This window comes from Lynx canadensis, chromosome C1, assembly GCF_007474595.2.
Source record: "Lynx canadensis isolate LIC74 chromosome C1, mLynCan4.pri.v2, whole genome shotgun sequence".
In the NCBI taxonomy this organism is placed as follows: Eukaryota; Metazoa; Chordata; class Mammalia; order Carnivora; family Felidae; genus Lynx; species Lynx canadensis.
This window is the reverse complement of record NC_044310.1, coordinates 113,539,975-113,558,854: the sequence shown is the minus strand read 5'-3', so window position 1 is coordinate 113,558,854 and position 18,880 is coordinate 113,539,975. Positions and strand designations below refer to the sequence as shown.

Genomic DNA, 18,880 nt, shown 5'->3' with positions numbered 1-18,880 from the left:
TGGTAAAGAGAGGAGGGAAGGTGAGGCTTATGGGTCTGCTGGGGGTTTGGTTTAAGCAAAAGGAGACACGGGGAGGCTGCTGAGAGCACGCGTGGAGCACGGAGCCCGGCAGGTGAGGAGGATGAGCCCCGCTGGCTCCAGATCTCCCCAGTCAATCATCCCTACTGCCTTCCCTGTTTTTTTTGCAGGCAGCAGCTTGAATGATGGCTTGTGGCATTCAGTCAGCATCACCGCCAGAAGGGACCGCATCACTCTTACTCTGGATAATGATGCAGCATCCCCGGCGCAGGACACCACTCGTGTACAGATTTATTCTGGAAATAGCTACTACTTTGGAGGTAAGTTCCCCAGATTTTGAAAAATAAAGGACGGAGGGAGAATGCAATGGACAATTATTTTGCTCTAATCATTCTTTTTTTTTGGCAATTAGACCATTCACACACACGTGCGCGCGCGCACGCACACACAGGTACCCAATCCCAAGCACAAAATAATGAGAAGCAAACTTTCTGACAGCTGTGCAGATATAAACTATCTAGGTCAGTGCAGAGGGGAAAAAAAAAGAAAAAAAGAAAAACTTTAGCTATAAGAGCTGGTGTTATGTAACATGTCCAAAGGAGATTTTTGTAGCCATGCCAAGCTCCGTGATCACGTTGGGAAGGAGGAAGTCAGCTGAAAACTTGGAGGATGTGTACCAACAGTCAGCAGTACCTGCGAAAGGAAAAATCCAGATGGGAAGGCAGGGAAGGCACAGCCAGGATCCTCAGCCATATAGGCTACTCTGCCGCTTTGCTGTCTGAATCCCTGTCTGTTCATTCCTTCCTGACATCCCTGGAGGCCATGCCCGTGAAGTAGGGCTCTAAAAATGGGGAAGGTCTAGAAGTCCTGTGAACTTGTAGCTCCAGTGGAGCAGGCGATACAGGTCCAGCTGTCCCCATTTCCAGGTGAATCCTAGGAACATTCCCAATGACAAAGACACGGGGCATACTGGAAAGGATGAAAACTACATGATGAGGAATTCATTGCCTTTTTATAGATGCATGTGCAGTTTTATTTAGTTTTTTTCCCCAAGTTATTTCTTTCATTAACAATCTTAGTATCTAATTTTTTAGTCATGTGTTTGTATCATAGAAACAGTCTCTAGAGAGTAATGTCAAAGAGCCGTCTGACCTTGAGGAAGACCCTGATGGTCCCTGAACTTCCTTATCTAGGACATGGAGAAACAAAGCCAGACTGCTGGAGAACTTCAGCAGGGTCAGGGTTACATGCTTGCAAATAGACACACGGGCTGCACCTTTTGTAAACACGGGTGTGGGCTGGGCCTGTTCTCCTGTTGCTAATTCTTCGTCCATTAGGAAACTGAAGGGAAGTGTTTGTGTAAAATTACAAAGTGCGGTCTCTCAAATAGACTTTGCAAATCACTTCTCTCATGGCACTGACACACGGTTAAGTTTTGAAATCCAGAAGGGGCTTTGCATAAGTACATTGTACATAACAAGGTATCCTGGAAGGGAAGCAGCATAGAGCAATACTGTTGTGGTTTGATTTTTTAAGACCCCACCAAAACCCTCTGTCCTTCACTCTGAATCCCCACGTCTGCAAGGACAACAGATTCCAACAAGAAAGGAGCTCTTCCCTTGCCTCTAAATGTCGTGTGTGTCTTACGCCATTTAATTCGTGCAGGAACTTTGTGAAGTAGGCGATTGTAGCCCCATTTCACAGACAGTAAGACTGGTGTTTGCTGAAATGAAATAACTTTGTATAAACGTTAGAATCAGGACCCACCCCCAGGTCTGTGTTCTCTGCAACCTGCTGCGTTGGGACAGCAAAGGGATGCTAGCAAACGTAGCATAAAGGCAGCAGAAGAAGGGTCTTGGGGACCCTAAGATACATTTCACAGACTGCATAATTCTTGCATCACATGCAGTGTCTCATCAACAAAGAGAGAAAAGCATTCTTGTATTTGTTTCTGAGGAAAGTGATGTTCGATGATTACGGCATACAGAATGCCTCGAAGACGAAATGTCTGGCTTTCCCCCAGTTAAGGGGGCGCTGGGTTTACAAGGCCGAGACTTATCTGCGATTTGAACGGCATTTAAGCGAGCGCCCCACACGTAGACCATAAACTTAAGGGAGGTGAAAAATGAGCCTGAGCAATAATAGTCAACTTACATAAATTCTCTCTACAGTTTCAATTAGAACTTGTAGGAATCTCTCTTCGTTTTATGGTGTGCCTGTGAGCTGTTAAGCAGCTGCTGGGCATCAGCCCAGCAGTGACTGTCTATTAGAAATGGCTGAAATAATTCCCAATTATTTATGGGTTATTGCCATGTTTTCAAGCTTGCATTCCCATATGCTCTGAACCTATTAAAACCCATCGGGATGGAGCACAAGCGCTCATATACCTACATTGCCGTGTACCTGTCTTAATGAGAAGTGCCCTGATCGCAAGCTATGCTAAATCAGCGTAATGCAGTGTTTTTTTTTTTAAGGAACACCCTTTAAAGAGGTACGGTGTTAACCTTTCAGTGTGCTATTACAGCCCTATAACTAGGTGCATTTAAGCTCGTAGTTCCTTTGGCATCTGCGTTTGCTTTGCGCCTCGCTTCAGAATTCCAGTTCTGTTCCTGCGTGTGTACCTTTCTCAGGAACTAAGCCTGTTAATGCCAACAATTAGCCAGACGATTACTCTGCCACCATCCTTACCCAAACCATAATTTCCTTTGAAAGTGTAATTGAGAATTGAATTGTGCATTTAGAGCGTGTTTCGAGACAGAACCCAAACTCCCAAGTAGTTATAATATGTTGCCTCTTGGGATGAGTGAAATACACCATGCAACTGGATGGTTGGATAGTTTACCGACAGGCGAAAAGAAAGAGGGACCAGGTGAATGTTACAGTATCGGTGTTCCCTTTATGCATGGTGTTTTCTGTTCCGTACAACGATTGAGTGTGCCCTGTTTTATACCAATTCTGTCCCTTCTTTGAGAATGCTAGGATTTCCAACGAACATGTGTGCACTGCTGTGAATGAAAAAGCCCCCAAAACAATTAGACCTCCAGGTCCTCCATCAATAGGTCGCCAAAGCAATGACTGATCATTTCAGTATTCTTCCTCATTTTTTTTTCTCTGTCCCACAGGGTGCCCTGACAATCTCACCGATTCCCAATGTTTAAATCCCATTAAGGCTTTCCAAGGCTGCATGAGGCTCATCTTTATTGATAACCAGTCCAAGGACCTCATTTCAGTTCAGCAAGGTTCCCTGGGGAATTTTAGTGATTTACACATTGATCTGTGTAGCATCAAAGACAGGTAATTATTGTCTCTTCTCCTCTGTTCTCCCACCCCCTTCCCATTCTCACTGTTCTAAATATGAGTTTCTTTAAGCAAAATTCTAATCCACTGACATTAGCCACATTAGACATAATTGAGTTGCCTAATGGAAAATATTTCTGAAAGGATTTCAGGCCCAGAGAAAAATGGTTTAAATTAGTTGAGTCTCTCTTCATGTTGACTTGCAGTAAATGGGATATGCAAATTAAATCAAAATACAAATTTGTGACAGGATTAAAATTGTATGCATAAACAACATTTGATTACTTTGAAGTTAAGAGTGAAGCAAAAAGGAGGGAGGGATTACTTCGGTCTTAAGCCATTTTATTCTTTAGAGCAGGGAGCATCCTTTCTAACAGGGGCAGATGAACATCAGGCCCTCAGGGTCTAGAACAGAGGTTCGTGTGGTCCAGTGGTGAGGTGACTCCTGGGGCCACTGACCTGTGGTGTCACCTCCAAACCATGGCTTCTTTGGTGCAGAAAAGAGCAGGTCCCCCATGGAGAGAATCAGCATTTAATACTGTGCAACCCACAGATGCGGCACAAGTTCAGTTTCTTTCTTTATTTCTTCCGGGCTCCAACTCCTCTTACATTTAAAATTTCTAGCTTCAAAGACACACTTTGGAAAATTAAAGAGGACCAGTTCTGAGTTTTCAGCCAGGCTTAGCGTGCTCTCCACATTTTATCTCTAGCACTTACCTCCTTCATTCTTGTGGTTACAGTCATCCTCGTCGATATATCGTTCAACAAATGGGTGAATAATAGGTGTGCAGTGCTTACCCATGTGTTGGTGTTACAGGGTCTCTGCTCACATCCCATCATGGAATAAATGAGCCATTATGATAAAATGCAATAAATGCCCAAGTAGTGCACCCTTATTTGTGGGACGTCTGGCAGCCGCAGCTCAGCCTGGCCGTGGGGAGAATGAGGTCAAGAAGGTTTTCAGGAAGGGGTGCTTAGCTAAGTCTTTTTTTTTTTTTTATGTTTATTTTTAAGAGAAAGAGCACCAGCAGGGGAGGGACAGAGGAGGCGGGGCGGCGGACAGAGGCTCTGAATCAGGCTCTGCGCTGATAGCAGCGAGCCTGATGTGAGTCTCAAACTCACGAACCATGAGATCATGACCTGAGCCCAAGTCTGATGCTCAACAGACTGAGCCACCCACGTGCCCTGGTGCTGAGCTAAATTTTAAAGGACGGGCAGACTTGGCTGAGGCATGATGAGGGGTGCGGTGTACGATGGGTCTTCTGGATGTAGCATGGGGAGTGGCAGAGAAATAGGAGAGATCATGGCTTGCAAGCATTTCAACAGTTCCAAGTGCCTGTTTTCCATTGTTAAATATTGGGATGCATTTTATAATCCATGACGCATCATCATTCAATCGGCAACATGTCTTTCTTAGCGGCATATAAACTAAGGGTATATGTTAACAATGAATAGTGCCTTAGGGTCAATAAAACATAGCTCAGTGGATATGGAAGGTCACTGTGATGGAGTACATGGTGTGCACACGGCTAGAGATTGGGGCCGTTAGGAATTATGAAGAAATTTGTGTGCCCATGGAACGTGGCCCCGTGTGCTAAGTGACAGTCAGGAAGGGAGGTATCAGATTTGCTTACAAGAAAGAGTACCCAGGAAAAAGGGAGAAGGATGGATGGACGGAGAACCAGCCTGGAGCTAGGAAGGGAACCACCCCCATCCATGGGGCACTGATGAGAAGTAACAGGTGTTTCTCCTGAGCAGCACAGCAATCAGCTCTGTAGGTTGTAGTCTCCTCGGATGCTCCAAATGACCAATATAATTTGATGGAGTTTTATGTGCATGTTTCTCTGTTAATACCACTACACATGGGATCCTCAACAAATCACACAGACTTCCTGGCTCTTCTGCTTCATTTTTTTTTTCTATTTGACCAGCTGGATAAGTGGGTAATAAAATGTGTGCTTCATTAGAATGTGCTAGTTTAGCGATCTCAGAATAAAGGGTACTACACGGAATGGTTGCCACCCCTATAGTCTTTATTAACGATGAGGGGGAAGCATCCGACTTCATCAGCCAGCACAGCCTTTTGCAAAGTGTAGTTCAACAGAGGGAACATTCATCAATAGGGATCTCTTATGATACCTTAATTTCTAATCAAGGACGCTCTCATTATTTTCGATTACATGAAAGTCATTGCCATCTATACTGCATCATTACTTTTGTGTAATTGTAGTCTGTATAATTGTATTACATACAATTGTGTTTTGGTTAATTGTATAATAAGGGATTGTGTTTAGTTTAGTGAGTAAATGGCACGTTTTTCTTGATTTACCAGACATTGCCTCTAACAGAAGGGGATACTGTGGTAGAAGGCTTTGGTTGATTAATTATTTCTTGAACTTATATTTAAAATTTGTTGGAGAGGGGCAGAGGTTCAAAAGCAGGTGGTTCTGAGTTTTGTGTTGCATTTTTAACATGTTGATCAACTAAACTTGATTTAAGAACAAGTGCAGAGTTTTTGTCTAGAAAGAACTTGCCATTTGGGGATGGGGTGGGGTGTGCTAGAAGAGGTGAAGGTGGAGAAGTTTGGCTGTGTTTTTGTTTTGTTGTTTTTGTTTTTTTTCTGGCTGTGTTTTTTATTATTGTTTTTTTTTTTAAGTTTATTTTGAGAGAGAGGATGTGGCAGGGGCATAAAAAGAGAGAGAGAGAGAGAGAGAGAGAGAATCCCAAGCAGGCTCCACACTCTCAGCGCAGAGCCCACTGTGGGGTTCGAACCCACAAACTGTGAGATCATGACCTAAGCTAAAATCAAGAGTCCGATGCTTAACAGACTGAGCCATTCAGGCGCCCCTGGCTGTGTTTTTTTCTTAACTATGCTCCTGTCTGGAAAGTCCAAGGAGGGCAGCCTTTGATCTGGCCTGAGAGTCTCTTCTCTCCCTGGCCAAATTCTCTGCCCTTTCCTCGTAGGCTTTAAAGACTCAGTCCTCCCCCTGGCCTTTCAGTGGTTGTCTGCTCCACCCCTCCCTGTACCCCCTCTTCTCCCTCAAAGCTAGCTGACCTGGCTGGCCAGAAGAATCCAGCCCTCTCAGTGTCCCATAAGGCTCTCAGTGCTAGTCACTCTAGGAAAACCACGGTGGCATTCACAAACATTCCAGGATTCGAAGTGCTTCCTCTCGTGAGGGTCCCTGAAGCATGAGCAAATTCACAAACTGTTCTGAGACCATGCCTTAGGTAACAGCTAGGAGGGTCCATTCTCATGGATTAAGGAGCCTAAACTAACAGTTTGCATTTCAGCCATCTCCATGATGGGCAAATTACCAAGTCTTCTGGCCTCTCTGGAAAGAAGGAGGCTGAGCGATTGGCCTGACACCCAGTTCTGGCAGCAGAGACTGCTGACTTCAGGAGGTGCCATCAGTAAAATTGCCGAGTGGCTGGCAGTCCAGGGATGGACTGGGAGAAGGAGGTAGAGCACCGTTGTGGGAACCACATGTGGGGCCAGAATGGAGCATTCCCAGCAAATCCCGTGCACTTTCCATAGTCTTTCTAAACCTCTCGACTAGAATGTGCATCCACTATACCTCACTTTGCGGGCTGAATCTTCAACCTCATGTTTTCCGCACCCCAGACCAATGTTCTTCGAGATCCACACTTACCTCTTGCAGTCTTCTTGGACTTAAAGGAGGCAGGACATGATATTTTAAACCACACAAAGCAAAGTCACCCCCGATAAATGCTTTGCTCCATGAACAACTTTATCATACCCTCCGGTACTCAACCCCTTAGATAGGCATTGAGTGAATGGGTGAGGCATTCTATGGGTGAGGTATATACCCAAGTATATACTTGGGTGGCAAAAGATGTGGTAAGAACTGTGGAAGCCTGGCAGTGCAAGGGCATCAATATCCCCATTTCTCAGAGAGAGTCAACTAAGACCTAGAGACATATGTCAGTTTTTCCATGACTACAGGATTGAAGTTGTGGGTCAGAGTTGAACCCTGCCAATGTTCTCTCCCTGACTTGCACCCAGCAGACACTAGCCTGGAAATGGCAGTTGTGGGGTGTCTGTGGCTCCTAAACAAGTGGCCCTATCTTCTGCCCCACCGTAGAAAAGTTTTTTGGGGGTATTCAACATATTAAATTCTTTGTAAACGTTAGTTGCCTAATTAGATGCCATTTAGAAGGGGGCATTCAAAGTCGTGTGCAGGACTGAGTGAAGTAAGTCCCGGTGATCCAGGTCAAGAAGTACCTCTTCCCAGGACTTTTGTTGGAAGATCCTACCAAGCCCACTCGAGGAGCTGTGTCCAGTCCTGCTGAGTCCAAAGTCCAGGGCAGAAGAAACACATCACCAAATATTGTCTTAGAATATGAAGAGGAGACGGGATCCAAGGTGTGAAGCCAAACTTAGAGGAGCAAACAGGGACACACTGTCTGAGGTGGGGTGAGTGGGTGTCACACGGAGGGCAATTCATTAATCTCTGTGCAGGTGGCAGCAGCCTCGAGAGGTGATAGAGTGTGTTTAATTCCCAGTCACTACTTGTCAGCTTGAGATACGACACATATCATTTAACCTTATTGTGTCTGTTTCCACTTTTGCAAAACCGAGATCGTAAAATCTACCTTTGCATTGAGAGTTAAATGAGACAGTGTGAGAAACCAGGCGCTGAGTTGCATGGCTAGTAAACAGCAGTAGATCGTATGTAAATGTTCGCCATGTTAACTCCCATAGCCAACATTTGCTAGCTCTCCAGATTCCATGGAGAGAGGAGAAGGCTCTGGTCTCCCTCCGAAGTTCTTCCAGCCCACTGTGGCCAAGTGATTCCCATTAGTTTGCAGGGTGGATCCCCTTAGATGTACCTCATATGTGCCCTCAAGTTCCTCTGCTTAATGACTTGGATTGAGTTGTTGTTCAGAGGAGCTCTCCCTGAGGGCCACAAACAACCACCCATTAGGAAAGTGCCCATCAGTTTGGGTGCCAAGACCGTAGTCTTTCAATTCTACCAAAACTTGATTCTCAGGGCCTGGTTGGGTAAGGAAAGCTTGTGATTGGTATGCCCTGGGGCACAGAATTTAAGGCAGTTCTTATTTCTTGGCTCATGCAACTGTAGACCCTGAATTTACATGAACCTGGGAGCAAGTGCCTCGTTAGCTTGTGCAGGCGAATTTCAGCAGGATCACATCAGAATCATGAGGAGGGGTTGTTAAAACCCAAACCACTGGGCCCCACCCCTTGAGTTTCAGACGTTATTGTTGTGGGCCAGGGAATGTGCATTTCTATCAAATTCCAGGGTGCTGCTGGGCTGGTCTTAGGAGCTGACTTTGAGAATCACTGTCCTAAAAGCTTCCAATCCTAGAAGTCATGGGACTGTGTAGATTCTGCACAGAAGTAGTGTAGGTGTGGGGAAGAGGGATGACTTCTGCCCCAACTGTGCCCCCAAGCAGCTGTCCTCCTGATCAGAATCTCACAGGGTCTCTGAAAAGTTCCAGCAACTCTATCTCAATGTCCAGCTCCAAAGTATTGAAATCAGTCCACAGGAGGCCTTTGGGTGTGAGCACAAATGAATCCCGTCTCCCTCCAGCTTTCCTGGTTTTTGTCTCCGAGCTCCTGCCCTGCTTCCCACTGCAAACAAAGCTTTTGGGAATACAAATGAAACCAGTCAGGTCCTCAGGGGTGCCTTCGCGAAGGGATATTTTGGTGTGGAGGGAGTATGCGTCTTAGAATAGCTGCAGTTGCCATGAAACATAACTTGTCTTTGTGTTATTTGAGAGACAGTTGACTTGCTGGCCCTGCTGTAAGTCAGAGCTTGGTCTTTCATTCTAGATAAGCCTCACACCCTGTGGGTGGTGGTGCTGCCATTAGAATGATGGTGACCCTGCCTACCAAAAAATATGAGACCGAAGCTTTCTACAGATGGAAAGAGACTGATTTCATCTGGTTTCCTGGGGTCTGGCAAAGGGTCTATGCGGTCACGTGTCGCCTTGCCCCGCATCCCTTCCTCATAGAGTGATGGCACTGGGGAAGGTCCTTGGAGATCATCCACCTTTGGTTTTGCATAGGAGAAGATAGAGGTCTAGCGGAGTATGGCAAAGCCAGGTATGGAAGCAGGGCTCTTCCCGTGGGGTCTTTGTTTTTGCCTCCAATGGGGACTTTTTTGCTCCAGCCCTTTTAAAAATGAAACAATTGGCTTGTTCCAATGAGTGAGTCACATGTGAAATGCTGCTTTAAATGTCTTGCAGCCAAATAAGTTATGAAATGTAGCTTCTCACTCCATAACCACTTCCTTCCCCCCCCCCCCCACCCCCAACACACATTCGTTTAAGAAAAGCATCTGCTAAACTCTCTGGTCAAGATTCTTACCTTCTTGGTTCAGAGTTTGGAGTGTTGTAAACACTGAGAGTGGAGAAGCATTATTTTGGATGACCTCCCATAAACAGACTTATGCTAAAAACCCACTCTGTGTGTGGGAGTCTGTTAAAAACAGTAGGCTGTATAAAAAGCTTACATTGCATGGTAATGCATATGTTTTAGTTCTTCTCTAAAATTGAAAGCCTTTCCATTGGGTGCCAGAAAAGCCATCGCAAGGGCAATGCCCACACAATCTGAGTTTCTAACTCTCAAGTGAGAAATGCTACAATATGGTGTTCTCCTTTAACTCATGGGATGGAGCCATCATCAAAACAAGAGCACTTCTGCTGTTTTTATTTATCATGCTAGTCTATTTTATGGAGGAAAAGAAAAGGTTAGAGTTTATGTAACAGTTACTGAGCAAACATTCTCTAAATACGATTTCATTTAAGCCTCTCCGCAGCTCTGCCAGCCAGAGTGGTTCTCAAAGTGTGGCTCCCAGACCGCCAGCACCTAGAGGCATGTTAGAAATGCATATTCTCAGGCCCTGTACCTTTTGGATCAGAAACCTGGGGAAGGGGAGCAAGCTGAGTTTTACAAAGCCCCTGCCACCAGGGTGATTCAGATGCACAGTCAGATTTGTGAACCGTTGGGTTGCCCTCTTACTGTTATCTTAGGGATAAAATCACCCATGCTTAGTAAGCTGCCAGAGGTCGCATTCTTAGTATTTGGTGGACCTGCGATTCAAATCCAGATTTTGCTGACTTTTCGATCCACAGAAAGGTGGAGGGCCTATTGCCTAAAGGAGAGAAAAAGGAGACATGCATTCAGGTATGCGGAGCAAGTCAGGGGAATGTCACTGAGGAAATAAGATGTTGAGAACTTGATGTGTGGGCTGTGTTTAGGGAGGTCAGGCAGGGCTGTTTCAGGTGAGGTGGAGGGATTAAGCCTGGGACTCAGAACAGGTGAGGTGCTGGGCATTTGTCTCCCTGTGTGGGAGAAGCTGTATCGGCATCAGTGGGTAAAATAGAACTTAAAGTCAAAGCCATAGGGAACTTGCAGCAAACAAAACAGTTTAAAATCTGAATAACAGGCCATATTAATAGCTAATCCTAAAAAATGGTTACTGTGTGCCAGAACATTGTGTGTGTGTATGTGTGTGTGTGTGTGAACCCTATGAAGTGGGTAATACTGTTAACTCCATAGTACAGAACAGGATTGAGACACAGCGACGCTAATACCTTGTCTGGGTCACATGGCGAGTTATGTAGCAGAGCCTGGCTACAGACCAAAGGGTCTGGTTGAAGAGGTTCGACCTGTCCTTGCCTTGCACTTGACTACTTATAACTTTGTAGTTAGCAGGTATCCAACATTCTTCAGCGGGATTGCAAAGTAGAAAATGATGTGTTTTCATCTTGTGTCCTGATCTTGAAGCGGGTTGTATCGATGCAGGCAGAAAAGGGATATGGGCCACAGTGATGGACCACCAAGGATGCCTGAGGGGCTGTCATCCTTACAGCTCATTGTCACAGCCTTGTGACAAGCACACTGAGGTTCAGAGAGAGCCGAAGTCTCCACCTCTGTTTCTTCAGGCTGGTTAGGGAATACAGAAGCCTCACAAGTGACTTGAAATGGCTGGCTGTCTTCACGAGGCAGATTTTGAATGGGTTTGTTAAGTGCCTTTTATCTAGAAAAGAGCAATTTACTCATCTGCTAATTGAATGAGAGTTACTCCCCATCACTGAGCTTATACCTCTTTGAAAGTCAGAGGGAAGAGGGGCATTGGGGGAATATACCACCTGGCTTGGACCTGAATAAGTGAGCTTGAACGAGTGATTCTTTGTTCTGTGCCCAACCTCATCTCTCATTCCTTGTTTTTACAAGAAAAGTGGATCATTATCTTGATGAAATGGTCCTTCTCTACCTGTGCGTGCGGAAGGGCATCGGGGCACCAGTGATTCACAGAAGGCACAGAGCGCCAACGAAGCCAAAGGTGGCTCTTGATTCTGTCCCATCAGAAGGTGGTGAGACTGTTCCCTCACCAACCAGTGATCTGAAATACGGCTGCAGAAAACCAAGCCGGAACAACGAGCTGGGTGAATTATCACCAGGGCTTCTGGAAGCTGAAGGATTCATTCCAAGAGCTATAGTCATGAGGTTGAGGTGAGGGGTGCAGCTTTAGATTGCAGTAAGAAAATGTCTTTTCCAATCAGGAAGCGCTTGGAGCCTGTCTCCTGAGACATACTGGCTAAGGAATTCAGATGTTTTAGATGACATAGAAACCAAGAAAAACTTTCGATCTGGATTAAAAACAGGGGGGAAAAAGGCGATTTTAGATCCTCAAGTCACTTCTGACAGCCAGTGCTTATATTTAACTGTGTGGAAAACATTTCTAAATTAATAAGAAGAAAGAGACTTGTCTTTGTTGCTCCCTTCACACAAGCATTACGTAAATAAGCCTCACCCAGCACCCTGATAAAGGCCTTCTGTCTGTTTTTCTCATTCTCCAAAGAGTGCTCCTTTCTCCATGGCCAGTGTCCCAATCGTTTGTTTTCTTTTTCCCTCACTTATACTGATGTCCACTCATTGGGCTGCTGAGGCGAAGCCCCTGGCACCTTGGGCGCTGTTTTCCTCTAGTCCAAAAGCATTCACGGGTGGCTCCTTGTAAGCACTGTTTCTGGGCACGATCGGAAAGAGCAAAAACCTTACTATGTTTTCACTTGGAGAAAAAACAGGTCTGACTTGCGACAAAATGTCCTCACCTGTTTCTGCAGCGAAACCTAAATTTAAAATCAGTTCCGTGCTATTTTTATCTTGCACCAAGATATCTCACAGGAAGCTCCCGAAACTGGATTCGGCCTCTTGGGTTTTGCTGCGGCCTGGACTTCTGAGCGCAGGGTTCGGCCTTCCCGCTGCCCATCTCACATGCGCGGCCAGCATGACCACGTACCATTGCTGTAACCGTCACAAAGGGGACACTGGCTTCCCCGCTCAGCAGATGAGGAGACTGACTTTCACATGAATTTAAAAATGTACGTCACAACAGAATCAAACTCGGGATTTCAGGCAGCGGTGAAACCCCTGCTGTTTACATTTTAGCCTGACTTTGGACACAGCCAGTCACTTAACCTCTTCATGTCTCGCTTCTGTCCATAGGCAAATGGGGACACTGGCTGCATCTGACCACTCTAGGGGGCTAAAGGAGAACAATGTGATATTATTACAGCCTCCCTCTTGAACTTAAGGCAAGGATTGACTGAGGGCAAGACGATGAAAGTTCTTAAAGTGAAAAGCAAGAGAGACAGAAATGGATGGGGCTGTGTGTTGTCTCAGCAGGCCCGGTGTTAGAAAACCCATACACAGGTAGAAGAAGATGACACCCTTCTGAATAATTTACCTACATACATAACCCATTTTATTTTTTGGACAAGTGATGAATGTTTTCACACAGTTCAAGTTACAGATTTGAAATCTTCCCTCCAGGTTTAGCTTCATCTTGACTAGATCACTTCGACGTGATTTACTAGGGTCTTTCTCTCCTAACGTTGGGATATGCTGTGGGTGGAGTGGGAGATCATCTCCACACCTGGAAAACACAGAGGGAAGAAGCATTACAAATCTCACACTGACAGTTATGCAAAAGAATACGAACATATCAAACTTCATAGTCTTTTCTTTTATTAAAAAAAAAATTTAATGTTTATTTATTTTTGAGAGAAAGAGACAGAGCATGAGGGGGAGAGGGACAGAGAGAGACAGAGGAAGACACAGAATTGGAAGCAGGCTCTAGGCTCTGAGATGTCAGTACAGAGCCCGACCTGGGGCTCGAACTCACAAACCATGAGATCATGACCTGAGCTGAAGTTGGACTGTCAACCGACTGAGCCACCCAGGCTACCCCATAGTCTTGAGTCATGTGATACCTCATGTGTCCAGGACACCATTAATTTTATTATGACAAAAATGTCATCATCAGCTTGCGACCTGCTTTTATCCATGCCAAAAAAAAATTTTTTTTTTCCCCTGTAACAATTAGGTAAGGGGCTATCCCTGCTTTAGAATTTAAAATAATCCCAGACAGGGGCACCTGGGTGGCTCAGTCGGTTGAGGATCAGACTTGGACTCAGGTCATTTATCTCACGGTTTGTGAGTTCAGGCCCCGCATCAGACTCTGTGCTATCATCACAGAGCCCGCTTTGGATCTTCTGTCTCCCTCTCTCTCTGTCCCTCCTCCACTTGCGTGCTCTCTTTCTCTAAGATAAATAACATTAAAATAACAATAATACTAATCCCAGACAGTGGTAAATGACTCAAGGTTTATATGTTTGACCAGATAATTCTGTTGAGAATTACAGACTCACACTCTGAAATGAGAATCGTATGCATCAGCCTGGACATTTGTGTGCGCACAGATGTCAGGAGATATTCACACACACAGGATACAAAAATATGACGCTATCTGGTGAGTCCTGATGTACTTCTTGGTCCTGCTTGCTGAGAGACCGCCCATACTCTGCTAATCTTCCTCTGTGACCCACACATTCATTCAGCAAATCTTTTCAGAGGGCCTACTATGTGCCAGGCGCTTTTGTTGTTGTTGTTGTTTTGCCCTGGAGATCCAAGGCTGAACAGGACAGAGAGTTGCTGCTTGTCCTTCCTGGTATGCTTGGATTAGGAGTCTCTTTGTTACTATTGTGGGTCGTTCGTGCACTCCTTATTCATTCATTCATCTCCTGTATTTGGAACATCTCTGCTGGGTCACCTCCTGGTTAGGAGCTAAGGATGGACGTATGTGCTGAGCATAGTAGGTCTTCATGCCCCTGATTTCAGAACGCTCCATGGAGAGACACAGATTTTAACCCAATAATTATGGAAATGATCACATATGCTCCTCAATAAGGTGTGATTAGCATGAAGCAGATCCACAGAGTGCTAGGAGAGACTGAGAGGCAGCTGGCTTTTAAGGGGGTGGGGGTGGTTGTCAGAAAGGAGACATGTGGGTGCCATTGTCTTCAGACTCTGCAAACACAACTGTTCACTGCCAGTCTGGTTTGTAGTTTCCAGTGCCTCCTACAGACCTCTGGCTGGCGATTCTGATCTCAGTGTCCTGCCTATATGTCCTCTGCTGAAATCACTGTGTGCTGGGGGGAGGGATAGGGGGATAGGGGTGGGAAATTCAGCTTTCTTTAGTGGGAAGAAACTTTCTGTGTTTTTAGCTGAAAACAAATTTCTCAAAATTTCCCCCAAGAAGAATGTGCTGGGAATTCTTCTGTCGTTCAGTAATAATAGCATACCTTTAATTCCCCCGACCCCAAAATATGCTGTCCTGGCTGCAAGGCTAAGGGGTTTACCTTTAACCTTCTACTAGCTCATTCCTAATATCATATTAGCTGCACTTACAGTTAGCAAAATAGAAAAACAAAAACAAAAACAAAAAACAGGTCCATGTCTTCCCATCCAAAATAAACCCCAGTGTAAAGGTGGTAATGATATTTCAGCTGGCAGCTTGGTAAAGCGCAAGAATCTGAACGTGACAGGAGGCATATGCATTTTAAAGGTCATTCTAATTACCATGCTTACTCACGCTAAGCTGCTACTCTGGGGTTTATTGGAGAAGAACCACACGCTGGGGGGAACTGAGACCATGTGGTCGGCAGGGACTTGAGCAAATAGTAAGGAAGGTAATACAAATTACTATTGTTTCCAGTGATATTAAATAATTCTTCAACATCTGAGACATCTGAGAAGAAGAGGGAGGGCGGGCATTGATGGAGACCAGGGCGAATCCTCACCGTTCTGAAAGCTGTGATGCTGTGATGCCTTTTCTCAGGATCCGCATTTGACATGGTCGTACAGGGACCCATGAAAAGAGGCCCTGAGGACGAGCTCCTGCCTGCATTAAATTTTCCATTTGCGACCACTTCATTCTCCCCATCATAGTGAATTCGTAACACAACTTTTCTTGATGGAATTATCCTAAATGTAGAGCCACTTTTTAGATAGGGAAATAAAATAGCGGAGAACTATTCTCTTAGTGGCAGTTTGCCCCATACCTCTCTCCTAGTTCCCGAAATACAGATTTTATTACAACTCTAGCCGTGGTGAAATTCAGATTCTGTACATGTGTTTCCCCTGCCCTCTTGTAGTTGATGGAGTGAGGCATTAAAGACAAGGATCCCCCCCCCCCCCCCCGCTTGCCTCTTTAGTCTCCCTTGACCGCTTCTCCCGTTTCCTTCCTCTTCAACATTATCTCCTCTATTAATTCATCATTCTCTTTATAAGCACTTACTGAGCATCTGCTATGTTCCCGAATACGTATAATCTCTGCCTGCAGGAAAGCTCAAAAGCAAGAAAGCCAGACAAAAAGCAGACAGGGTACACAGGGAAACTTGTGGCACGGAGGGGCATGGAGTCACATCTGAGCTGCATTGTGACAGGCAAGCAGAGCAAGCTGAGGTGAAAATAGCAGTCGAGGGGCAATTGAACCCTTCCCTGCCCCATAGCAGCCGGTCTTATTCTAGCCCCCAGGCACCTGCTGCTATTTACTTGTGTGGAGTTTCCTTCCACCGTTCCTTTTACCCCAGTTCTGCCCATCTCTCACAGACTAGTTCAGATCCCACCTACCGTGTCAAGTCTCCCTTCCTATGCCTGATGTTCACCAAGACCTTATGTGACCGTCCCTGGCACTTCTTTTCTCTATTACATTTAGCTCCCGATCATGACTGTCACCTGTTTTGGATCTGTATTTCGCCCTCTCAGAGAAAGTTCTTGATATGCCCACTGATGCTTTCTGTTGAGGGCACACGCTTCGCCATCATTTGTTGAATAAATTGAACCTTAACAGCATCTGCTGTTGGTGGCTGGGGATGAAATGCATGTGTAACTGACAACACTCAACACTCCTCTGGGAGTCGGATGTAATGTCACCTCAAGAGATGGAATGAACTTCATCATCTTTAATATCTTTTCCCGTCCCACACCCTGGAGACCGTTGTCCAAGATTTGGGAACTGAAACCCTTCACCTCTTTCTCCTGTTGAAAACTTCCCACTGTGGTTCACACCAAGCGGCACTCTATTTGAATAGCTCGAGTGCCTAATAAAAGCAGCTGGTGCCAGCTGTCATCGTTCACGTGGTGTTAAGTGCTCCTTCTGTAAGCACTAGCGAGCAAGAGTATTTTTGTTTAGCAAGGCCATCATAAAATTAGACAAGCAAACCATAGCAATGTATTTGAGCAACATAGCCTATAAATATTACAGTGGAAGGAAGCATGCGAGCGCATTATCCTTATTACAATCTTATGCTTTTAGAAGATAAGGGGGTTAGCTCTGAAAAAGAAAAGTGTGTCTGAAGAGAAGCCAGCTCTAGAGAAACATACAGAATGTCTGCGGTGATTGTCAAAGCATGTCACCAGTCTCCTGGTAATAGGATCTGGGGAGTGCACCCCCTGGATTCAGCGAGCTCTAAACAGCCTCCTGGAGGCTCAGTTGGGAAAGCTTGTGACATTGGCATGGTTCACCTGTTAGGAATGGGATTAAAAAAAAATGATACTGACGGGTGCCAGCGTGTCTGTAACTATGTCAGCTGTTTATCTGAAAGTGAAGTCATTGAAGAAGGATAAAGGTTTCCCGTGAGCCCAGAGAGCAGCATCGGAATCATATACAATCCATACTCTGTCACTGTCTTTATTTTTCTCTCTCTTTTTCGGAAATGCCTGGCAGAGACTTAAAAAACATTGTTATTATTCACTGGGCTGTGTCAAATTCTCTAGTGCTTTCTAACAGAGAGAGCCACTTCCAACTTTTTCCAAATGCCATCTAAAGCCTTTTTGTAAAAAAAAAAAAAGTATATGGAAGTTGTATTTTTTTTCTTCTCCTATGAAATTTTCCTCTTGTTTCTATAGTATAACTGGCGTCATCTAAATTTAGTAGAATTCAGCCATGGGCCAGGTGCCATGCTAGGTTTTATCCTCTACTAATTATCTTACTCACATCTATGGAGACCTGTACTAAAATGTTTAAAATAAACCATTCTCATTTTACGAAGTAGAGAACTAAGGTTTATAGGTGTTCAGTGACTTTTCCAAGATTACATAGTTAGCAAGTATTTTCATTAGAGGTTAATGGGCTCCCAAGCAACTTAGAAATAACAGAAATAATGTTGCCTTTACAAAATTAAGCTAAACATCTCATAGGATTGTCTTGAAGATACACTTAATATCTATGCCAGGCTGAATTATACCTCAATTAATGGCATCAAACATATACCCCTTGAGTTCTTGTACTCCTGATGTCAGAGTGAAGGAGCATCATGGATCTGACTATATCTCCCTAGGAATGGATGAAGCCTATGGGATGTAATAGAAATGTTTGTGTCAGTGAGTGAATTGAATACTAATTGGAGTAGACCTTTACTGCCCACTAGAAGAACACTGTGCAGTGATGGAAACAATCTCTTTTATGTTGTCTACACCTAATCACTAGTGGCTTTTGTGCAGTTGAAGTGTGGGTGTTATGACTGAGGGAGTGAATTTTTAATTCAATTTCATTTTAATAAAGTTAGATTTAGATAAGCATGTGTGGGTAGGGTCCACCATATTGGATAATGCAGGACTAGACTCTCTGTGCCAGTCCCCATGGAGCCGTATATTTTTTTCCTAGTTCAGCAACCTGCAGCTGCACCTAGGGTGACCCTAAAGATGAGGTATGGGTCTCAGAATCAAGACCCAGTGAGTGTATATAATGCCAGCCTTAGCAGTCCATGCTGTGTATGACCATGGTCTATACCTTTCCATACCTCTCCTCAGAGCATTTGTATCAGAAGACAAAAGCTTATCACTCTTTGCCTTAATTTCTCCCAAGATCCTGGGCAGACAAGTGGTTTAACTATTTTTAGCTCAAATGTCAAAAAATTTGTGTTGCTTAAGAGATAACTTTACTATATCAAGTATTCTTTTGCTGATCTGTTGACCAGTTCAAAGTTACCTTCAAAATAAGGACATATTTTGAGCAAATATATACTTATCATCTAATTATATATCATCACTAAGGATTTAGTTTCTAATATCTTTTACAGAAGAGAATCTTCGCTTTTTTTTATTCATCTCAAGTATCATAGAACATGCTAGAATTAGTTATTGATAGCTCTCTAAAAACTTCCTGCCTGGGGCGCCTAGGTGGCTCAGTTGGCTCAGGTCATGATCTCTAAGTTCATGAGTTCGAGCCCT

The 18,880-nt window shown here is 44.6% G+C and overlaps 1 protein-coding gene across 2 annotated transcripts in view; it reads left to right on the top strand.

Moving 5' to 3' along the window:
• CNTNAP5 (contactin associated protein family member 5) overlaps nt 1-18,880 on the top strand; it is a 798,355-nt gene that overhangs the window by 455,715 nt on the left and 323,760 nt on the right. For both annotated transcript variants that reach the window (XM_030326880.1, XM_030326879.1), the window contains exons 9-10: nt 189-338; nt 3,141-3,312. In XM_030326880.1, coding sequence (XP_030182740.1) covers nt 189-338; nt 3,141-3,312 — 322 coding nt within the window. The remainder of the gene's footprint in view (nt 1-188; nt 339-3,140; nt 3,313-18,880) is intronic.